This window comes from Durotheca rogersii (genome assembly GCF_024521655.1).
Source record: "Durotheca rogersii strain YMJ 92031201 chromosome Unknown GGS23scaffold_56, whole genome shotgun sequence".
Classification (NCBI taxonomy): domain Eukaryota; kingdom Fungi; phylum Ascomycota; class Sordariomycetes; order Xylariales; family Xylariaceae; genus Durotheca; species Durotheca rogersii.
In genome coordinates this window covers 86141-106838 of record NW_026251287.1, presented here as the reverse complement: position 1 = coordinate 106838, position 20698 = coordinate 86141, and the positions used below count along the sequence as shown (strand labels likewise).

The 20698-nt window shown below is 59.1% G+C and overlaps 8 protein-coding genes across 8 annotated transcripts; 2 read left to right on the top strand and 6 right to left on the bottom strand.

Moving 5' to 3' along the window:
* Positions 1-4: 4 nt before the first annotated feature.
* GGS23DRAFT_590136 (glycoside hydrolase family 3 protein) lies at positions 5-3414 on the bottom strand. Its single transcript, XM_051517672.1, has 7 exons — positions 3300-3414; positions 2733-3170; positions 2324-2638; positions 2107-2264; positions 1654-2048; positions 1195-1597; positions 5-1141 (listed from the first exon to the last, which is right to left on the bottom strand). The coding sequence occupies exons 2-7, from the start codon at positions 2821-2823 to the stop codon at positions 209-211; spliced, it is 2295 nt and encodes a 764-aa protein (XP_051367197.1). The 5' UTR covers positions 2824-3170; positions 3300-3414; the 3' UTR covers positions 5-208.
* GGS23DRAFT_590132 (uncharacterized protein) lies at positions 3397-5392 on the bottom strand. The gene is made up of 4 exons (XM_051517671.1): positions 5202-5392; positions 5099-5138; positions 4955-5046; positions 3397-4830 (listed from the first exon to the last, which is right to left on the bottom strand). Exons 1-4 carry the CDS (start codon positions 5205-5207, stop codon positions 3790-3792), a joined length of 1179 nt encoding a protein of 392 aa, XP_051367196.1. The 5' UTR covers positions 5208-5392; the 3' UTR covers positions 3397-3789.
* Positions 5393-5954: 562 nt separating this feature from the next.
* Positions 5955-7178, top strand: GGS23DRAFT_590130 (uncharacterized protein). The gene is made up of 2 exons (XM_051517670.1): positions 5955-6920; positions 6977-7178. Exon 1 carries the CDS (start codon positions 6489-6491, stop codon positions 6915-6917), a length of 429 nt encoding a protein of 142 aa, XP_051367195.1. The 5' UTR covers positions 5955-6488; the 3' UTR covers positions 6918-6920; positions 6977-7178.
* Positions 7179-8402: 1224 nt separating this feature from the next.
* Positions 8403-9764, bottom strand: GGS23DRAFT_446354 (membrane-associating domain-containing protein). The gene is made up of 4 exons (XM_051513982.1): positions 9295-9764; positions 9174-9213; positions 8886-9107; positions 8403-8806 (listed from the first exon to the last, which is right to left on the bottom strand). Exons 1-4 carry the CDS (start codon positions 9429-9431, stop codon positions 8522-8524), a joined length of 684 nt encoding a protein of 227 aa, XP_051367194.1. The 5' UTR covers positions 9432-9764; the 3' UTR covers positions 8403-8521.
* Positions 9765-12654: 2890 nt separating this feature from the next.
* GGS23DRAFT_590123 (uncharacterized protein) lies at positions 12655-13628 on the bottom strand. The gene is made up of 3 exons (XM_051517669.1): positions 13205-13628; positions 12982-13088; positions 12655-12852 (listed from the first exon to the last, which is right to left on the bottom strand). Exons 1-3 carry the CDS (start codon positions 13236-13238, stop codon positions 12685-12687), a joined length of 309 nt encoding a protein of 102 aa, XP_051367193.1. The 5' UTR covers positions 13239-13628; the 3' UTR covers positions 12655-12684.
* A 1471-nt stretch (positions 13629-15099) lies between these two features.
* On the bottom strand, positions 15100-15952 carry GGS23DRAFT_446315 (carbohydrate-binding module family 50 protein). Its single transcript, XM_051513981.1, has 3 exons — positions 15925-15952; positions 15851-15869; positions 15100-15782 (listed from the first exon to the last, which is right to left on the bottom strand). Exon 3 carries the CDS (start codon positions 15716-15718, stop codon positions 15206-15208), a length of 513 nt encoding a protein of 170 aa, XP_051367192.1. The 5' UTR covers positions 15719-15782; positions 15851-15869; positions 15925-15952; the 3' UTR covers positions 15100-15205.
* Positions 15953-16377: 425 nt separating this feature from the next.
* GGS23DRAFT_590116 (uncharacterized protein) lies at positions 16378-18244 on the top strand. The gene is made up of 2 exons (XM_051517668.1): positions 16378-17300; positions 17446-18244. Exons 1-2 carry the CDS (start codon positions 16837-16839, stop codon positions 17576-17578), a joined length of 597 nt encoding a protein of 198 aa, XP_051367191.1. The 5' UTR covers positions 16378-16836; the 3' UTR covers positions 17579-18244.
* Positions 18245-18247: 3 nt separating this feature from the next.
* On the bottom strand, positions 18248-20698 carry GGS23DRAFT_446212 (uncharacterized protein). Its single transcript, XM_051513980.1, has 2 exons — positions 20427-20698; positions 18248-20352 (listed from the first exon to the last, which is right to left on the bottom strand). Exons 1-2 carry the CDS (start codon positions 20523-20525, stop codon positions 18313-18315), a joined length of 2139 nt encoding a protein of 712 aa, XP_051367190.1. The 5' UTR covers positions 20526-20698; the 3' UTR covers positions 18248-18312.

Below are 20698 nucleotides of genomic sequence, written 5' to 3'. Positions count from 1 at the left end.
ATCGCCCACTTTGACATCAAATATTCCCCCCCTTCCTCCCCTTTTCTGGAAAAGGAAAGCATGCCTTAAGGAGAGCTTTCCCCTCTATTGCCTCCGAGTCACTTCAAGAAGACACATTCACACAAATACGCACCCAATTAACCTAACGACGGTTCTCTGAATAGCCGCAATAGGGTCTGTTGTATTAATGTATCCTGGCTGCAACGTGCTATACCGAAATACCACCGGTCAGTCTGACGTCCCGGCTACTAGCACCTACATAGACGGGGTATTCGCCCCCCTGCACGATCCAGGCCTGAGTGATCACGTCCCATACGCTCAAATCCCGCCGGGTGAGCTCGAAGACGACTTCGGCGGATTCCCCTGGGGCGAGGGACACCTTCTCGAAGCCGCGCAACTGCTTCGGGGGGCTGTTGGGTATGCCGAGATACAGCTGCGCTATCTCTGCGCCGGCGAGCGAGCCAGAGTTGGTGATGGTCGCGTTTACCGTGGCTACGGTTTCCCAAATACTCTCGTCGCTGCTCAGGATGGGGACGCCTCGGAGTTCGGGGTGCACTGCTAGCACTTCGATCGAGAGTGACGAGTAGTTGAAGGTGGTGTAGCTCAGCCCGTAGCCGAACTCGTAGCGGGGGGTGATGTCCTGCTCGTCGAAGTGGCGGTAGTCGATGTACACGCCTTCGGTGAAGTCGCACTGAGGGTCGGTCGTGTTCGACGGGCCGCGGCCGCAAGGAGCGTAGACGGCATAATCGCTCTCGTTCTTGGCTAGGGTATAGGGGAGCTTACCAGAGAACCCCGCCTCGCCGTAGATAAGCCTGACTAGGGCCTCGCCGCTGTCTTGTCCCGGCAGGTGGGCGATGACGGCCGCGGTAATATTGTCGTGGTCGATCCATTGGTCCACTAGGCGAACCCCCGCTGCGTGGATGACGACGATGGTATTCGCGCACTTCGACGCGACGTTGAGGACGAGCCCGTCGCTGAAATCGTCGTGGAGCCCTTCCCTCTCCCAGCCTTCCGTAGCCATGGCGTTTATGAAGACTAAACACGCGTCTGAGGCTCCGTTGACGTCGGGGTTAGGCGAAATCAAGTCCCAATTAATCCAAGTCCCGTCCGCTCTCGCCCTCCGCTGGATGGCGCTCAACGGCTACTTCGACGTTAGCAAAGTGACAGGTAATCGATGACATAGAAACAGCATACATCGTCGATGTAGGATGGGCCGTTGGCGCCGGCTCTGCCACCGGTGATGATCGTCCCTCCCCTAGCCGCCTGGTCAAAATGTTGCTCCGAACCCAGCACGGCCTGGCCCATCTCCCGAGAAGAGGTGAACCCCAACTGGAACAGGTTGTCCGTATTCTTAGTCTCCGGGATCGTAGCGTCGTATCCGTATACCGAAAGCATGGTCGGTTTCTCTCGGAAGGGCAACGCGCCGCTGTTCTTGACCAGGACGTGCCCGGCTATCGCCCCTTCTAGTATCACCGGTTGAGATTCGGGGATGCGCGCATCGACCTGTTCGTGCGGTGAGGTGAGGTTCTTTATCCCGATGCCCGGGATGGCGAAGTCGGTGTCGTTCTGGCCAAGAAGATACCACGCCGCCAGGATTCTGGTTCAGTTGAGCACAGTGACCAACTAGTGTGCGGCTCGCGACGGCAGCCTTACCTTGTTGCCATATCCGTGACCCTGTCCTCGCCGATGGACCCGTTGACGACAGCTTCAGTTAGATTGTCTCCCCAAAACCCGGCTCTAGGCATAACCATATCCAGTCCGGCATTGGCGCTCTCGAGATTGTGCTGAGCATCCCAGTCGAGGAGCACGAATCCCTCAAAGGCAAGCTCGGTTTTGAGAACGCCATTCATGAGCTTGCTGTTCTCGCAAGCGTACGTGTTGTTGATCCGGTTATAGGAACACATGACTGAGGCCACACCTGCCCTCACGCTATCCATGAAGGGCCATAGATAGAACTCGTGGAGGGTCTTGTCGTCAACGTTAGCCGAGACTGCTTCCACCCCAAAGTAGCGCCGCCTATATGCTTCCTGCTCGTTGGCGATGAAATGCTACATGGAGTTAGCGAACGTGCGGAACTCGATATGGCAACCGTCCGCATGATCTCACCTTGATGTTCGCGATGACCCCAGCGTCCTGGTGGCCGACAACAGTCACGGCGTTCAGCTGGCCGGACAGATAGGGGTCAACCGAGAACCCCTCCCAGTTTCGGCCGCCCAGGGGCGACCTTCCGAGAGGGCCGGCGTTGGGGCCCAGCACGACATTGACTACCAACACGTGAGCCCACCGGCCCCGAGACATCACGAAGCGCGTCGCCCCTACTTACCGCCCTTGGCCTTGAATTCCTTGCCTATGTAGTAGGCTCTCTCGTACGTCAGGCTCTTGTCCCAGGCGGCGCCGACGTGGAGCGCCGACGGGTACGAGTTGACGAGGTCGGTGGCCCGCACGCCGTTGCCGGCGTCGTGCAGGCACATGCCGGGCCACTGCAGGCGCGGCACGGTGCCGGTGTTTCCGGCGCACACGTTGTGGCTGACGGCGAAGCCGCGCGTGACGTTGACCCGCTCGTCGAGCGTCATCTGGCCGACGAGGTCGCGGGCGCTCGCGTACGCATCCGCCCATACGCCCGCGCCCCTGCCCGGTGCTGTAGGTAGAGCGACGTCCGACGTCAGCGACTGGAGGCGGGGACCCGCTCGAGGCGAGAGTCGGCCGAGGCTAGGACGGCAAGGGAAACTTACGCGACGGGAAGACGGCCGGCGACTGGGCGTAGCCCGAGCTAGCAGACGCCAGCACCGGCGCGAGGAGAGCCGTTACTAGCGGAGACAACATGGTGGCTATGGAAGGGAGACTCTGGGCGAGTGTTGGCGGATCTGTGAGTCCGGCCACCTCTTTTCCCAGGAGCGGAGGTTCTGGCTTTATATACTACGCATGGAGATGGAGATGGAGATGATGTCTCCGCGGCACAGAAGCCCCCGAGACTGGGAACAGCCGTTGGGAGCAGCCGTTGGGAGCAGCCGTTGGAGGGATGCAGAGAGGACAACCCCACCAGATGCCGCCGGCTACCGTATTACCGTATTAAATACGAGCTTGACCTTGCTGGGCGCGTTTAAAACTCGGTCGAATTTTCCTTGGTGGCATGACAATGAATGAATCCAGGGTTCGAAGCAGCTCCCCCTCTATTGGCGTGCCATTAGTTTGGGTTGGGCACGGAGTAGGCGTCGTCGGCACGCGTTGATGCGCCATGCCGGCAATGGGCAGGGGGACGAGAGGTATCTAGGGAGGGACGGGACGCTGTTAATACTCACCGTTCTCGGCGATGGGAGACGAAGCTATGCTATCAATACCAGCAAGGCGAGTTCACGCTTGTGACTCCGAAACAGTCGCGCTCCATAGGTTGGTTAACAGAAGCTGTTGTCGTCGTGGCGCGCCAGAGCGCGATCGCTTCCTTTCCCAGACCCTTTCCTGCTTTGGGCTCACCGCCTCTGCCAAGCCGCTAATGTGATCTCGGCAATCAGGCCACCGACAGATCCGATAGGTGAGGCACCCATGCGAATTCTTCTTCGTCCCCGAACTCGTACCGATATGGGTAGGTAGGTATTTGGAATTGCTGTATTGTCACGAGTCGGCATGCTGTCGCTTTCCCATCGCGGGCCGTATTTAGATTTAGATGTACCTACTCATAGGTATACCTACCTAGACTATCAAATCCGAGCTACCTAATCTAACCGGACGGGAAGAAGGCGGAAGAGAATGTGCCAGCGAGCATAGCCTCTGCCCTATGAAACGAACGTCGGCTCAGTTTCGGACGTACTCCTCGGCCTCCAGCAAACGGTCCTGGCAGTTGGCGGCCGCGGTGACGGGGTTGCACCGCGCTGCTCTGCCGCGCTCGAACCGGACGGCGTAGTCGACATGCCAGCGGCTCGTCATACCGTAGGCCGGGAAGTCGGTGCTGACGATCTGCGCCCCGCTAGCGAGCGCCGAGTCGCGCATGCCCGTCGTGTCGTTGCTGAGGATCGTCGACATAGGCTCGTCCGAGCGCGTGCGCACCCAGTAGCCCGCGCGCACCTGCTCCTGGATGTTGGCCAGGTTCTCGGCGCCGCGCGGGTCGTTGAGCTTCTGGAACGCGCAGTCGGCGTTCCCGGGCGCCGAGTTGGTGAAGAGGACGCGGCCCTCGAGGTTAGGCCGCTGCGCGGTGTACACCTCGCGGATCGCGCCCGGGGAGTTGTCCATCAGGAAGAGCACGCGGCCCCGCGCTGACTCGAGGTCGGGCCACCCGTAGGCCAAGACCGACTGCTCCAGTGTCAAGTTGCCGCGTCGGATGTCGTCTGGCGTGACAAGCTTCGACGGCGGGAAGACGGAGCGGATCTCAGCGTCGAAGCCGTCGAGCAGCTCGCTGTCGTCCCACGGAATCGGGGGCACCCCGCCACCGGTCCCGGTCTCGGCTGTCTTGAACTCGATCATGAACGGGATCGGCACGTGCCCCGGGTGCGCGTCGGACCAGGTTTTCACCACGGTAATGCACTCGATGAACGTGTAGCAGGTCTGCCAGACGTCGGCGTCTGCGATGTGCAAGACCTTGATGCCGGGCTTGTTCATGACGTCTTGCGGAGGTAGCTCGGTGCCCGACTCGCGGATCACATATGGAGTCGCATACCAGCCTCCCTCGGGATCGGCATAGACGTCGATCTCGAAGCTACGTACGGATTGGTATGCCGCTTGGATGTCGAGTGCGGGGTGCGAGTACGCGAGGTTGATGATGTTCGACAGCAGTTGGGATTGCACCTCACGCGCTTCTAACGGAACCTCGAGGTGATAGGAATTGTGAGTGCCGATGACCTAGCAGTGGCCGGATTAGTTATCCATGCGAATACCAACTTGTCGATGATCCTCCTCCCAACGGCGGGGATAGACGAGAGGCAACCTGAAGATAGTCTAGTAAAATATAAAGCGTCATTTATACCTGAACTTGGTTCATCCGAGTAGCACCCGTCCACTTGAGACCGTTCTTGGTGTAGCCGCAGCTCGATACAGCCGCAATGCATCCCGTTGAACCTGCGCCGTTTGTTAGCAGTCTATACAAACTGGGCGCTCCTATCATACTCACAGCACGCTGCGACGGCACGCAGGAGAGTCGCTTTTTGGAACTGGTGGCACATATGGGTCAGCATCCTTCTTGTACCTACGTCCATCTATAGGACCATGCATACCAACATCTTGACACAGACCGGGGAGCGATCACGTTACGAGACGCGACACAACACGCGATGCACTAGACAACCCTAGAGATTGAAGGTGTCGCAGAACGAACTCAGACTTATTATTTCCAATTCGCCTGCAGTGAAGAACTCATTTTATATATCCACAATCCTTCATCCTGCCGCAGCGTTATCAGTCGCACCCCCCAGCCTGCTTGGCGAAGTCTGCGCCGTTGGCTCGCTGAACAGCCGCGACCATGCGGTGGGGCAGCCTTAGAGTGCCACTAGTGTCGGGCCTGAAGGAAGCGAAGCATATAGGGGACATTGCCCACGTGGCGTGAGAGATGTCCCGGCGCTCATTTTGCCAGCATGGCCGAGCATCCCACACACTCGGACGGCCGTGGAGGTGGCAAGGTGTGGTCGGACGATGGGAACTCTGCCGGCGTAGCCACGGGGACATTCGGAGCTTCCATTCTGCGTATCGGCCATCGGCGCATGCGCCTCCTCTCAGCAATGCTATTATGGTCAGGGGTTGCCGGGCCTAGATATACCTAGATGGAGGACGGACCCGCCCCCGGACGGCACGTCCCGCCTCCCCTTTGTGTTGGTGGGATGTAATACATTGGATACAGCCCCGACGGTCTACATACTCTGATGACCCATCATCTAATCTCTTAGTTCTACCGTGGTAATTCGGCGCGCCTAGGCTGTCGCGGTGGTGCAAAGTAAGTCCACAGCATACGGCGGAACAAGGAGCAGAGCAGCCTGGAAAGCAAACTGTGACCTGTGCGTGTGCGTGTGTGAGCAATACTATCGGTAAGGACTGGACTGTTGATTTGAGAGCTAAACTATTGGTAAGGACAGGACTACTTCATGTGCCAGCATGGTACCGGTAAGGACAGGTGTCACGTAGAGAGCCACCTATACCTAGCTCTCTACTCCTTCCTCGTTAGCTAGTCAGTCAATTCAACCTCTTCATCCCAGCTTCCATTGCTCCCACAGCAGAGCAAACCTCAGCCCCATACGTAGCTCTCCCGATCTACCTACGTAACAACAGGACTTTGCGTCAAGGTAAGGGGAAAAAAAGGGCGGCAGGCAGGAAAGGACCAAAGCTTCAAGACAACTGAGGGTCAGGGCTCGAATTTGTGTGAAACGGAGCGGAACAGGGAACCGTCGACGGAATCCAGACCTAGGGGTCCTAGCGGTGACTGCTTATCGTACCTCACGGAACCTCGCTAGCGAGTTCTTGGGCCTTTGCGGTGTTCTCGTAGGGCATCCTGTCTGAGACATGGCGATGGTATGACGGGAAGTTTCACCTCCGCGATGGGAATCTGGACGGTACGGGCTGAGCTGTGCGGCATGTCGGCATATCTGAGAGGCTTGACCATCAACTTGCCGGGCTTGTGGCTGATCCTGCCCTCGGAGGGCGAACGGACGACTTCGAAATCAATCAACCATCGCGATGCGAACGCCCTTGTAGTCACCATACAGCTCCATGAAGTCGAACTTCCACGCGGCGTGGTTCTTGGCCCTCTAGATCTCGTCCGGCGCCATGCCTTCCGTGTCGACCGTCAAGAACTCGATCCAGGCCACGCCAACCACCATGTTGTGATGGAGGAGGGAGAATCGAGGGCCGTCGTGGGGGATTTGGCCCGCCGATGCCCATATACCTTCCCCTCGTCCCGGACTGCATTGGTAGTCGTGATTGCTCTCCCCCCCTCTCTCTAGGTACTATCCGACGCTCAGCAGGCGCGCGACGCACACGGCAAGTCAAGATGGGGGACTACCCTTACTGGCATTACAGCCACGATGCGCCGCAGGGCTTGCCCGAGTACGAGCAGCTTGTCTCGTTAATTGGCTTTTCGCACAGAAGCCCGGCGACGCGCAATGGCGCTGACTCCGGCCAAGGTGCGCATGCGGCACGGCACAGCTGAGGGGGATCAAACAGCGCATTGTCGACTTACGCACGGAGTCGCATATCTACATCTGGGAAAAAACGATTCAACCCTGATCGAAAGGTACGTACTCATTCGTCGTTACCTCCTCCTGCCTTTACGAAGGGGCCGTAACTGCCTACCTGCCTTTAATTTGCTTGCTACTGCCTTCGATTAACACCTGCCTTTAATTTGCCACTGCCTTCCATTTACGCCTGCCTTCAATTGCAACTGCCTTCCATTTACTCCTACCTTCGACACTGCCTGCCTTGCACGAAAGGACGACGACAGAGTAACCCTTAATAGTTGAATATATCGATTACTACAGCTGTGGCACCTAAGGCATCCAGGCATCAAGAATGGAACCCTGCGATTGGTCAGATTGGGGAAAAACGCACAACTGTCAACTGACCTTAAAATGCTGTATTCAAGCTGTTTTCGAGTAGCTAGCTTAATTCCTTCAATTCAACAACAATAGGTTCAGCTTTCGACACGTCTTGTACGCCTTACAATTGAGGCAGAGAGGCCCTGAAAGTGAAACCGCCAACACGCACATAGACACCTCCTTTTATTGGGGCATAAGTCTATATACGTACATTAAAACTAGGGCATTCCACCCAAAATGGATATTTTCCCAGATGTAGATGTGCGACTCCGTACTTAAGCTGTAATTCGGATATCGATGTTTACTGTTGGAAACCAATAAGAGGAGAGAATTGAAGCCCGTGCCCGAGAGCTTCCTGCCAGGGCCAGGGGGATGCTCGTCACCGCCAAGCACTTGTCCTTTGTACCTGGTATGTTGGAGGCACTATGACTGACTATGAAGACAAAACGCTACAGAAGAGCTGCTATCGTGAACTTTTCGGATTAGCGACGCAAGGATAAGGGCAAAGGAAGGGATGTCGTATAAATCGAATGCGACTCTACTATCGGGCAATTCTAGGGTGTCTATCTTGTTCGCCTCGCCAGCCTCTGCATCGAAATAAAGCTCTGTCGGCGGAGCAGCACGTGTCGCAGAGGCATCCATCAAGTCGTAATCTTGTCTACACCGAAAATTCGGAAGGGGGTTTAAGAGTCGATGGGGCAAGGGGGCGAATGTGAAGGTGCCGAGGGTCCCCGCGCATCGTCCGTTTATCTCGGGCTTGGGAATTTCGAAGTAGATTGTCTTTTCTATCACAGAAGTGAGGGTATCGAAGCTATGTACGCCGCCAACACGCTCGCAACAAAGCGTTCGGGTCATCTCGGACCGTTTCGAGCAAATTCCGTCTCATTACGCATAGACAACTATCTACTATCAACCCCTCCACGCGACGGGATACAGCGACCTGTTCGTTTCCTTGGATCATCAAGTATATTACGTCCTAATCGTAGGCGCAGGCCGAGTCGTCCGTCTCCCGCCTAGACATAAGTGGCACTTGACCCGCCCCCACGCTTGCGAAGTGCGAAGCTTAGGCCGACGATAGCTATGCCGAAGACGAAGGCTAGGTACTCGAAGACGTAGTCGGCCTGCACCCGTTGGCAGCGGCTCATCACATCATTTTCGGTTCCGATGCCAGGGCAGACGAGGTCGCCAGCAACGTCTTGGCAACCTCCGGTCAGGAGCTTGTTGGTCGCTCGCTCGTAACGGGGCCAGGCATCCCAGCTTGTACAGCTCGATACCGGCCTCAGCGCGATCGTCAGAGCCTACCGCGTCACAGGTGTCAGCTGGTCAACTCTCTCCCACTTATATATGCCACACGGCGCGACCGGAGTTTCGACTTACGATGCCACCGGCTAGGTAGAGCGCCGAGGCGAGGCCGTCTGCTCCCAACACGACGGTCGCAGGTATCTTGTCGATGAAAAGGCCAGCGAGGCCGACGAGCGAGACTAGTATACCAAAAGCCCCGCAGAAGCTACCGAATGAGGTCTCGGATGGGGGTGCGCCGACGACTTGCTGCTTCGCAAGGGTCACGGAGAGGCCTAGGACGACGGCGCCAAACAGGAGCTACTAGTTGATGAGTATCACGGCCAACCGCTATCGAGAGTTAGAGAGATCCCGCGCGCGACTTACCAGGAATGCTCGGACAGCGAGCGCCGCAATCTTCAACATCCTGCGCGAGTAGGAGTGGTAAGGAGGTATTATCGACAGTCGAGTTATGGGACAGGAGTGGGCCGATTGGGGCGACAACTACCGGACGGCTCGTATTTCAGTATGGCTTTGGTCTTCGAAGTGAGCAAGATCGAGATTTTCGGAAGAGAGACGAATCGAGAGACGCGCGACGGTCCTCCGAAGGATTATATATACAGCGGGGAGATGGTTCGCAGGCATTTTAAGGCAAAACTAGGCAGACAGTTATTCCTTGGTATTAAGCGAGCTATATTGGGCAGTATCTGTCGAATATCGCAGTTCTTCTTCAGCGTCACGCCAACCGACTCTAGGAATGGACAGGCTTCCCATCACTGTGCGGCACAGTCACTAAGAATCAGACAAGCCGCAGGACCCATCATGCTTGAGGTAGGGGGAGGATCGGTTGCCTAATGGCACCCTCTCTTAGCAATCAGCCGTCGCCACAGGCATGGCGCATCTACACAGAGGCTTATACACGCTTGGCGAAGGATTTTGGGGTGGCATATAACCCTACCACGGTTCCGTGAATAGAACTGTGGTGCGGGGATTCCATGATCAAGGGAAGTCAATCATCTGTCTGAATTCCACTCTATACGTACTACTATACACTCGACACCAATTAACGAGCATCGCTATTATTGAGTAACACGAACGGGGCTGAGTGCGGCCATCCTAAGCAGAACACACCTAGCTAGGCCGTCTGCCGATGCTCTACCCATCACCCCGGAAAGTCTTTAACGGGCGACAAGACTTCGAAACGACTGGCTCCGGCCAGGAAGGCTTCTGATTCGGCTTAGCCCCTTGTGTGCCCATATTTCGACGGTCTCTCAACCCCGGTCCGGACGACTGGGTGCCACTCAAATTTCCTCCCACATCGACAGACCCCTGCCTCAACCCCCGTGAGTCACAAGGCACCTCCAATCGAGAGGGGCCGACACCGAAAACGTCCGTCGATCGGCTGCTAGCTAGGCGCGAAGCTCGCGAAACCCGGCATGTTGTTGCCGATGTGGCGTTGTAGGGCACGGCTGGGGGACAAGGGAGAAAGACGACAAGACTGCGAGAGGCGCAGGCGACGCGGGGAGAAGGAGAAGAAGAACAATGGCACGAACCAGGTCATTTTTAGCCGCTTCGATCCCATCTATAATAATACCTTGTGATTCCCTTCCCTGTCTCAATTCGTTTCGGTTCCGCCGCAGATCGGTTTAACACACACCGAACCTCGTCGCACCTATACGAACCTAACCCGACCGACCAGTTTCCTTTATATCGCTTCCCAGCGCTCACCCTCCCGTTCCATCGCATGGCAATATACGGCATCACCACATCCGCCTGGCGCCGCCCTCCCCCCCCGAGGCCGCCGCCGCAGCAGCAGCACCGCCCGAGCTGTCCGTGAGCCAGCCGAGGATGCTCTGCTCGATGGCCGCGACGCCGTGCGCGTGCCGCAGCGCGTGCTGCTTTGCGGCGCGGCCCGCCGCCGCCGCTGCCGGCCCTTTGCCGGCGGCGCGGCACCAGATCGTCTCGTCGAGCTCCGACAGCACCATGGCGTACAGCAGCGAGACGTGGGCCTGGCGGCGCTCGTCGTCGGCGACGGCGCGCGCCGCGGACCGGTCCGTCTCGCGCGTCACGAACTCGGGCCACACGAGCGCGACGACGTGGGCCAGCGCCTCGCGCAGGCCGCGCGCGACGTAGCGGTCGCGGTGGGCGCGGTGCTGCGCCTCGGCCGCCGCGCCCGCCCCGGCCCCGCCCCCGCCGCGCCGGCAGACGACGCACTCGTCCGCCAGCGCGAGCCGCAGGCTCGCCCGTATCGTCTTCCAGCGGCACTCGAGGCAGCTCGCGGGGTCGGCCGCGCCCTCGGCCACCGTCAGCGGGAAGCGGTCGCGCACCGGCCCGCCGCCGCCGCCGACGGGCACGGCCGCCGGCGCGATCGCGTGCCCGCACACCCGGTACCGCAGCCGGTAGCCGCACGCCGGGCAGCTCAGGTGGTCCGACGCCGGCGCCGGCGCGGCGCACGTCCGCCGCGATATTAGCAGCTTCGCGATGCACCGGTCCCCGAACACGTGCCCGCACGGCAGCGCCACCGTCCGCTCCAGCCCGTGCCGCACGTACGTCGGCAGGTGTTGGTGTGTCTCGAGGTGCGAGGCAGCTGGTGCCCCCGGGGGCGGCTCGCGGTGCGCCGCGGCGGCCAGCGCCCGCGCGCTCTGCGAGATGTCCAGCCTGTTCTCTGTGCATATCGCGCACACAACCTCGAGCGCCGTGCCGTCGGCGCTCGCATCGACGTCGTCCTGCGCGTCGATGGCGTGCTGTATGTAGGGTAGGTAGTTGCTCGTCAGCGTCTGCGGCCTCGCCATGGTCCTTCTCTATCTCGATCCGTTTCTTCGAATTGTGTTCTCTTCTGTCGCATTCGGTGCTATCGTCGCAGCTCGCGGGTAGGCTTTCTTATGCGTGTGCGGGCCGGCCGGAAATCGTGGGTTAGGTAGGAGAGAAGACGCGCCTAACCGTTCGGATTTGTATCGCTAAGGCTGTTGTGCTCGAGCGACATAAGGACTTTTTGCGCGAAGACGGTGTCTAAGAACAGCAGCACAAAGAGGCCCTTCTTTCTCTCCTTCTTTTTTCTCCAACTTCGAGGTCCGTTGCACAAGCGTTGCGGACAATGCCCCCCTCGGATCGGACCCCGGACAATGCAGTGTGCGTTAGTTGCGAGGCCTGAATGTGTTACCGGGCTACGACTCTCGACCACCATGGATAAAGGAGCCCGAATGAAAACTCGCAGTGTGGTAGTCGACCAATCATGCTATGTTCCCCCAATGGCCATCCACAGGGAGCCACGTTGAATGACAATATTACGGGCGTCGAGATGGTGGTGGGACAGAGCGTGGGAGGCGAGGACAAAGAAGAATACCGGAGTGAAGAAGGGTTTGCTTGCAGGTTTTTTTTTTTTTTTTAATTTTCAGAGAGGCCAGGTACGGTACGGACATGGACGTTGACCGGACTATTAGACGCGCCTTTATGGTTCGAGACGGCCGTAGAAACAAAGACGCGGGAACCACAAACAGGGACAATGTTTCCTGTCAGTACATCGGCGCGATACGGACACACGCATATGCACCGAGGCAACGGACCCGGCACAGATCACGCGAAGAAGGACCTCATACGGACGCTTCGAAAATGGTTGTTTGCTATTTTGTAGAGTTGTGAGTAACTAACTTCCCCTCTCGCGAAGGCGAGCGAGGCGCGAACCCGGCCCGGCCCAGTAGTCCTCCGTGCACCACCATCTATCTCCATCATCACGTTCGTCGGGGTAGCACGAGACGAGGGAGAACACGAGAAGTGCCCAGACGCGCAACCCTCCACGCCAGAAGCGAGGGCGCCTGTCTCGCCGTGCAGTTTCATCATCCCTCGTCTCAGGGGCAACGAGCGACTTGCTGCTGCTGCTGCTGCTGCTGTCGCCGCCTCTTTAGAATCCCTGCTTCGCGACCTGGGCCTTGGCCGCGGCAATAGTCTGCGTCGCATTCGGGTCGACGAAGCCGCAGCCGAGCTTCCCGTTCTGCAGCGACGCGGCCTCGGCCGAGCACACGCCGAGCCCGTTCGACTGGACCTGGGCGCAGCACGCCGAAGAGCAGTCCTGCACGTCGTCGCCCGGGAGCGGGCACTAACGTTAGCGCGGGCTCGTCGCAGCCGTGCGGATCATCCGAGAGGGAAAGCGGGGGATGGAGCGGGGCGGCGGAGAGATGAAGAAGACGTCGCTACTTACGGCGTCGGAGACGCAGCCGCCGGTGATGAACTGCTGGCCGTTGCCCTGGCCGACGTTCCGGGCGCCGGCGTTGTTCGGCGTGAGCTGGGCGAGGGCCGTGGCGGCGACTAGATGTGGGTGGCAATGCGCGTCAGCACAACGAAGCGCGATCACAGAGGGGAAAGGGGGCCAGGTCGGCAGGCTGGTGCGAGTCGTCGCCGGCCGGCCGGACAGATAAACGTACAAGCCAAGAGAGCAGCGGCGCTGATGCGAACCATTTTGGGATGGGACGAGGGCGGAGTGGCGAGGTAATGTGGTTATATATACACGGAAACGAGCGACGCCAGGTCGTGCGAGCGGATATTTTATGCAGGAAGAATGGGCCGAAGGAACTTGAGTAGTTTTGCGTGACCAAGAACAATCATCGCCGTCTCCGGGAGGATCGCGGCGGTATTTGTACGCGTGCGCTCTTCGCAGAGATACCTACCTAATATACCATCCATCCCTCTCTCCCTACCTATATCAGAGCGCCGGTAGTCGACACGCATCTCTCCCGCGCGGATCCGCACCGCACCCCCGCGACGATGAAACGCCGCACACGCAACGATGGCGCGAGACGCGCCTGCGTCGTCGTCGTCGTCGTCGTCGTCGACGACGGCCCCCCCGCCCCTCCCCTCCCTAAGCCTACGTACGCCCAGACGGGCCGTGCGATCGGCGCCCCTCCCCCCCCCTCCCCCCCTTCGCTGCCGCCGGCGCCCGGGAGATCTGCGACGGCCAGCGTCGCGTTTCACATCTGTCCCAGCAGCCGACGCTGCGCCAGGCAATGCCTCTCGACCGCCCGCGACCGCGCGGTCAGCCGCGAGCGAGCGAGCGATGCCGCGTGTGTCGCCCACACGCGCGTACGCAGCTAGGTAGGTAGGTACGTAGCCAGGCCCATCAGCCATGCCGAACTACGCGGCGATCTGGATCGCGGCGGCAGTTGCCGACGCGTGCGCGCGCCCTGCGCCCCCTTGCATCCCCTGTCCTCGTATTCTGGCTGCGACGAGCCGGCTAATGGGGGTAGTTGGAGGGGGAGAGATGGGACGGTCGAACTTGTGGGATCGCCGGGGCCGACAGGTCTGTGTGGTGGTAGGTTGGCTAGGTATTTATTTATCCCCTATCCCCCAGCCAGCGTAGCCCCGAGCAGCCAGCTACCGCCTAGCGCTTAGGCACTCGCTAGGGCGACGTCGGCGACAGTGCACGATGGGCAAAGGACGCGGCTGGGAGACCCGCCGGGAGCGGCCACGACAAGGCCTCCCTCGCCTCGCCTCATCCCGTCTCGTCTCGATGCTCTCCTATCCCCGCCGTCTACAACGCCAACGTAAGCACTCATAGACTGCATGCCTTTGAAGGCAACAGCACCCACGCGGGAGGTATCGCACGTCGGCAGGCCGTATATTTACTGATCGCGAGTGGACCGAGACGGCATTCTGGGACGACTGGGCCGTTGTGCAGAGGCGAGCCCAACCCTCGACGTCATAGTTGGAGCTGCGACGGAGGTACCCGTCTCGTAGCCTAAGGCGTACCCGTTGTATGGAGGGCCTCATATCTGCCGCGGGCTGGCCTACGCGATGCCTACCTCCGAACTGACGACGCTGACGCCGGACACCCGCAACGCACGCGTCGAGGCCCGCAGAGGGAACGGTATCGCGGCTGGCAGCTACTGCTCCCGGCAAGACACCACGGGGGAGGTTCCCAAAAACGTAGAGATCACTACTGTTGTTCGTGAACAAGTACTAGTGGGATGCCGACGGCTCACACCTTTGCGTGGGCAAACATCTAGGGGATGGATGTGCCGTCGAGATTCGGTACATAGAGAGGATTTCCCACAGACGGGGTTGTCACATGTATTAGGAGGTGGTGCACAAGCGATGTGGACAAGCAAGTTCAGACTTCTGCGCCGTGTCTCGGCACATCGCAGAGCCAAAGGCGCGCCGCACGTCGTTTATGGGCTGGGATGGTCAGCGAAGCAGATTGCAAGATGGGGGTGTTGACTCGGTAGGTAGGTAGGGTAGCACAGCTACACCTTCGAGACAGGTCGATTAGGCGCATACGGGGTTTAATTCAACAAATTTACCCCCCAGGCTGCTACGATTGGCGCAGTCATCGCGGCCCCTCCCAAAATACGCCCCCTCCCCCTCCAAAAATAACAATATCTAGTGGATGCTGGGATGACCCCGGGATTCTCGGCGCCGGCGCCACCAGCCTAGGCCTGGGGGACGCAGATAGTGCCGCCCACGGCGAGCTTATCGCAGTCGACGCCGGCGTTCTCACGCAGCAGCGCGTCGAGCGGGATGCCGTGGTCGTCGGCGATGGCCCAGCAGCTGTCGCCGGGGCGGATGTGGTGGGGGGTGGAGTGCTCGCCGCAGGCGGGCGGGGCGGGCGGCATGGCGGCGCTGCTGATGAACCAGAAGACGAGCAGCAGGAAGAGCCCGACGAGCAGGAACCAGTTGAGCAGGGGCATCATGTCGTGGCGCCACGAGGCCGGGCGGCCGGGCGGCTCGCCCGACGCCTCGTCGTACGGCGGCGGGGGCGGCGGCGGCGGAGCGCTCCCCGAGACGCGGTGCAGCTGGCCGTACTGGTTCCCTGGCGCGCTCTCCCACATGCTGCCGTCGGCGTCGCGGAAGCTGTAGACCTGCGTGTCGGCGTCGTAGCCGATGCGCTTCATGCCCTCCGGCAGGCGCTCCTCGTCGGTGTCGTACTGCGACCAGCGGCCCATCTTGACGTCACGGTGCGAACGGCGAAAAGCGGATCGCGCGAAGTGGTCGGTTGGTTGGTCGGATCTGCTGCGCGCGCACAGTCAGCCCAGCTGAGTCCAGCTCAGCCGATATGGGGAGCTCGTCTCGATTACTCGTGCCGAAATGCACTTACTAACTTGTCAGTTCTTACCGTAGGTTGGTATTGGCCACACGGTAAGACACGCACGGGTATGTTTCTCGGCTGGGAGGGGGAGTGGGAGGCAGCGCGGGTAAGCTGGGCGAGCGGTTGGGTATGATTTATGTACGAGGTTGTTGGGATGGTGTTAGTCAGACCAGAACACGCGGCGATATGGTGAGACGTTGGGATGGCGTGCGGGAGAAGGAGAGCGAGAGGGCGAGAGAGGGCGAGAGGGGCCGAGGCGGTGGTGTTGTCTAGCAATATTGTGACCGACCGTCCGACCCGTGGGCCAATACGTCAGACAAGTGCTGTTTCTGCCCCAATGCGGAAGCGGCCCCGCCCACGTCGACTACGTAGGTACCCGGTACCTGGCCCTAGCCCCGTGAGAGCGCACGGCCTGGTCACCAGCCACGCGTGTATGAGTATATGTATGTGTGTGCGGTTTGCTGTTGGTGGTACCTGTACACAGCACACATACCTACGTGTACATGTGAGTACCTAGGTGCATACATATTGTGCATACACATATGCAGAGGTATGAATGCATATGCATAACGTAGGTGGGTGTGCCCGGGGCGTATGCACCTATGCCTCATTCACCCCATCGCCGGGCGAATGAGCGCGGCTCAGGATCACACCGGGCACGTCGCACCGCCAGATAACCCGGCCGATCGGGATTTCACCTGCTCGCAAACCTCCCAGTTGCATCGACCCATTGCCGGTACCTAATAATAAGTTGCCTTGGCTGCTGGCTGGCCTACATTCGGTACATTGTGTTAGGTACCTACATCACTTGCCAACCTCCATCGCGGGCGCCTGCGCATGTCGGCACGTAACATCGGCCCAAGCCAGCTGAGCGCTAGAGCACATCCCGACTGCGATCCCCCTTTCCCAGCGCCTTTCCCAGCGCTGCGAGCCGCCCCGACGTGACGTTGCAGCGTTCTATGACCCGGACAATTTATGGAGGGTAAAACAGAAACAAAACCAAAAAAAAAAAAAAAAAAACACGACGCCTGCGTATCATCACCATCCGGCAGGCGAGCAAGGGCCGCTGACATTCGCAGTAGCATCGTAAGTGACGTCGAGAGTTGCCTGTTCTTGTCCCACCGTTGCTTGCCGCGCTGCTTCGGGCGAAGCCGAGCCCGTGCCTTTTCCCCTCTCCCGTTCCCGGCGGAAGAGGAGCTGCCTGCCTGCCTGCCTGCCTGGGTGGAGGAAGGGGTTAGCTACTTAGCGCCCTTCTTGTTCTTCTTCCTGCGGCCGAGGAAACCCCTCATCATGTCCTCGTCCAGCTCGTCCTGGCTCTCGAGCTCCCCGCCCCCGTCCGTCGCCAGCGCCCTCGCCAGCAGCACCGCGAGCACGAACAGCCCCGCCGCCGCCAGCGCCCACGTCCACCCGTCCACCTGCCTCAGTCTGTGCGCGATGGTCTGCCCCCCCCCCCCACCAACAACGGTCAGCTTTGCTCGCTCTTCGCGTCACTCGTGTGCATGAATAGCCAGCCGTAGGAGTAAGTAGTGGCGGTGGTAGATGCGTGCGGGTAGAGGGGGTTCAGCGGCTCGGGAGTGTGCATACATGGCTGTACGCGGCCGCGAGATCGGGCGTCTCCATATTGGCTCGATCTCGTGTGGACGCGAGGGAAGACCGAGAGGGGTCGCCGGCGTTGGCGTCCGACGGATCGAATGAGGCAACGGTCCCTGTCGGGTAGATCTATGTCTATATCTATCTTTATATCGACGTAGATGTGGATGTATAAGATGTCTAGGTATGCGTATGTATATGCGTGTTGGTGTATGCGTAGAGAGTCGGGAATGCGACGAGAATGAGGAGAACGAGAGAGCGAGAGGAAGAAGAGCAAGAGTCAAGAGTCGGAGATAGACAGAACGGGCGCTGTTTAGAGGCTATCTGGACGGCTTGACAAAGGGGATCAGGGTTTGAGTACGGAAGACTTGTTGGTTCTTATCCTCCTTCTGACGTGAGACAAGGGCTCGATTCCCCCGGGGCCCTCGTGACCAAGCTGCTGCTGCGTCTCAAGCCGGCATGGGGTAGCACCTCGCGATACCGGACGGCCCAAACCTGCGATACCAGCCAGCCGCTGCACTCTATAGAGATCCCTTCCATTGCTGTCGAACTTCGGCATCCTCACTAGGCTACACCGAAAAGCCCATGTACACGTGCCCACCCCTGCAAGTATGCATACTGGGATGCAATTGACCCTCGTCTCGTCCATGAATGCAAAGCGCTATTAACTGCACAGCGCGATAACGCCGTCCCTATGCGTGGCGGTGACGGTATTTTACAGATGCAAATGTCCACCCGCAGTGTGTACATGCAGACCCGAATACTACTCCCCGCGCCCCCATTCAAATATTAGGAACATCCCTCCCTCCCCCCACCAATAGCTTATGCTAATCATCATCACCAACCACCACCACCCACACCCTAGCTCCGTGTCGCTCTCTGACTCGGGTTTCGTCTTCGCGTACTGCGCCTGGCATTCCCGTCGTCGTCGTCGTATTCCTCTTCCCCGTACCCGTCTACCGAATCGGGATCGCGCGAGTGTACTCTTCGCAGCCGACCCCTCATCTTCTTCTCGGAAATATCCCGGCCGGGAGTGGACGTGCTGGTCCTCGGAAGAGCTTTTCGCCCGCGAATTTTCGCTTCGTCTTCTGCCGCCAAGAATCGGTGGATCGTGCGGTGGTCTAGGATGCGCTCCTCTTTGTCGTGCTTGCCCTCCTTCTCTGTTTTCGGCCACTGGTAACCGTACAGCTTAGAGTGTCGCTCGCATCGTGGGCACGAACTTCGTGTGTAATACGCATTCGGTTGCACGAATGGGTCGCTACACACCGTGCAATGTATCCAGGCCATGGTAGGCTCAGAAAGTAGCACGGGTGTAAGCGTGTAGTCTCCTGGCGTTCGCGTGCGGGCGGGAGGGACATCATCGTCTTCAATGAGATGGTCGACTGTAGGAATTTCGTCTGTTGGTAGCCTCTCTCGAGAATGAGGACGGCCTCGGCCGGGATGTGATGCTTCGACTACGGGGGAGGGGTCGCTGACCTCGATCGCAGAAGGAATGGTGGGAGCTGGGTCAGCCACGGGGACGTCGGATATGATCGGCGCAGGAAGAGATATGGTGTCCGAGGGGGCTAGTTCATGCAGATGCGCAACGGTTGGTACAGCGGCCTCGTCGTCGGCTTGGGGCATAGGCTCGTCCGGCGGAAATGACACCACCGCGATCGGCTCGTGCGCGCTGGGGCTAGAAGGGGTATACGTGACCTCCGAAATCGAAGACGTATCCGAGTCCTCCCGTTTGAGAGGCGTTCCCGATAGTCCTACCGATTTCGCAGGCGTCGGGCTCGGCGAGTGCAGAAGAGGCACCTCCTTCACATCTTCTTCGGGAGTCGTCACGTCCGTCAGACCTAATTCTACGCTCCCACGCTCCGAAGAGTGCATACTAGCCAAATCATCGGCGCTGCTCGCAGATAGGCTGGGAGGGACAGAGAGAGCCTCAACTTCGCAATGAAGCGTCTTGGGCTTTTTCACCGGGGTAACCGGTGGCGAGTGCAGAGGTTGGATATCGCGCTTCCTCTTTCGGCCCAAGAGGTCCTGAGGTGCCGGAGATCCCACGACAGATCTCTGTTCCGAGTCTACTTTCTTGGATCGAGTCTTCAGGATTCGAGGTCGGATATCGGGGGTGACCGAAGGCGTTCGAGACGCCGAGGCGCAGCTATCGTCGCGTCTCCTGCGGCGAAGAGAGTATCCCTCGGCGATTGTCGCTTCGATGCTCTTCTTCACGGCAACAATACCGTCGGCCGGCGCCCACCCATTGACCAGGTTGTCCTCGCAAGTCTTGCACAAGCACTCACAATTGTCCGTGCCAAAGTAATTTTCTGAATATGTAACCGTAATCTCGTCGCCCGTCTCGATGTCCCGCGCAGCGATAATCTCGATTCCGGCTTGGCCGGTGATCATTAAGCGCGCGTTAGCATCGCAATCGTGGTTGGCGAATCGCGCCGGTCCCATGAATAGACTAGCGCACTTGTTCCTCGCGCTGACGACAATGCTGAAGTCCTTCTTTCTCTTAGAAAGTTCCTTCTCCTCCTTCTCCGTGATCAACACTTGGATACCCGACAGGTACTTGATCGGCTGGCCCTTGCGAATGAACCTGCGCGCGGTCACAGCGGCCTCGTGGGTGACGATCGTGTAGCGATTCGTCGAGCTAACTTCGAAGGGGCATTCGGGAAGGTACATCTGCATGTACCGTCGCAGATGGGCGCGGAAGTTGTCCTTCTCCTTGGGTGTCTTCAGCGCCTGGTAGAACTTGCGTAACCCGTCCGTCGCGAGCAGCTTCGACTCGGCCGTGTCGAGATCCGGGTCGACGATTAGGTGAGCTTGAATGATCTTGGTGATCTCCTCTTCCTTAACGCCTCGGGATGGGTGGTAGGAAGGGCGGTTCTTCGGGATGGTAGTCCAGTAGTAGGCCTAAGGAACACGTCAGCTCTCTCTCGCAGTACGAGGCCAAAGTACTAGAGAACCGAGAGGCCACGGCAACTCACATGATCGACCAGCGCATCAGTCAATATGTCGTCGTAGGACGCCAATTGTGCCAATGTGATCTGCTGCTTCTTCAGAGCAGCAGACGTGTGGGAAGACATGGTTGCGAATGTACGAGCCCAGACGGGCCGGGAAATGAGCGGAAGATACTAGTCTAACGGGTATCGAGTAAAAAGAGAGTCTAATGGGGGGGAATCGGGTTGAGTGGTGTGGAATCGGGGGGGCGTCGTATTTACAGATTCGCCCGCGCAGCCTTCCCAGGGGATGTATCTTG

Excerpts from the sequence above, each read along its gene's own strand:
- GGS23DRAFT_590136 (XM_051517672.1), bottom strand. The coding sequence starts at position 2,823 with ATGTTGTCTCCGCTAGTAACGGCTCTCCTCGCGCCGGTGCTGGCGTCT. Across the intron at positions 2,639-2,732 it reads GCCGGCCGTCTTCCCGTCGC|CACCGGGCAGGGGCGCGGGC; the intron begins GTAAGTTTCCCT and ends CTCTACCTACAG. Across the intron at positions 2,265-2,323 it reads GGAATTCAAGGCCAAGGGCG|TCAATGTCGTGCTGGGCCCC; the intron begins GTAAGTAGGGGC and ends ACGTGTTGGTAG.
- GGS23DRAFT_590132 (XM_051517671.1), bottom strand. Across the intron at positions 5,047-5,098 it reads GCGTGCCGTCGCAGCGTGCT|GTTCAACGGGATGCATTGCG; the intron begins GTGAGTATGATA and ends CAAACGGCGCAG. Across the intron at positions 4,831-4,954 it reads CTCGGATGAACCAAGTTCAG|GTCATCGGCACTCACAATTC; the intron begins GTATAAATGACG and ends GGCCACTGCTAG.
- GGS23DRAFT_590130 (XM_051517670.1), top strand. The coding sequence starts at position 6,489 with ATGACGGGAAGTTTCACCTCCGCGATGGGAATCTGGACGGTACGGGCT.
- GGS23DRAFT_446354 (XM_051513982.1), bottom strand. The coding sequence starts at position 9,431 with ATGCCTGCGAACCATCTCCCCGCTGTATATATAATCCTTCGGAGGACC. Across the intron at positions 9,108-9,173 it reads TCGCTGTCCGAGCATTCCTG|CTCCTGTTTGGCGCCGTCGT; the intron begins GTAAGTCGCGCG and ends ATCAACTAGTAG. Across the intron at positions 8,807-8,885 it reads TCTACCTAGCCGGTGGCATC|GCTCTGACGATCGCGCTGAG; the intron begins GTAAGTCGAAAC and ends GTGACGCGGTAG.
- GGS23DRAFT_590123 (XM_051517669.1), bottom strand. The coding sequence starts at position 13,238 with ATGGTTCGCATCAGCGCCGCTGCTCTCTTGGCTT. Across the intron at positions 13,089-13,204 it reads CGCCGCTGCTCTCTTGGCTT|TCGCCGCCACGGCCCTCGCC; the intron begins GTACGTTTATCT and ends ACCCACATCTAG. Across the intron at positions 12,853-12,981 it reads GCGGCTGCGTCTCCGACGCC|GACTGCTCTTCGGCGTGCTG; the intron begins GTAAGTAGCGAC and ends GACGACGTGCAG.
- GGS23DRAFT_446315 (XM_051513981.1), bottom strand. The coding sequence starts at position 15,718 with ATGGGCCGCTGGTCGCAGTACGACACCGACGAGGAGCGCCTGCCGGAG.
- GGS23DRAFT_590116 (XM_051517668.1), top strand. The coding sequence starts at position 16,837 with ATGGAGGGTAAAACAGAAACAAAACCAAAAAAAAAAAAAAAAAAACAC. Across the intron at positions 17,301-17,445 it reads CTCAGTCTGTGCGCGATGGT|ATGGCTGTACGCGGCCGCGA; the intron begins CTGCCCCCCCCC and ends GAGTGTGCATAC.
- GGS23DRAFT_446212 (XM_051513980.1), bottom strand. The coding sequence starts at position 20,525 with ATGTCTTCCCACACGTCTGCTGCTCTGAAGAAGCAGCAGATCACATTG. Across the intron at positions 20,353-20,426 it reads CTGATGCGCTGGTCGATCAT|GCCTACTACTGGACTACCAT; the intron begins GTGAGTTGCCGT and ends CGTGTTCCTTAG.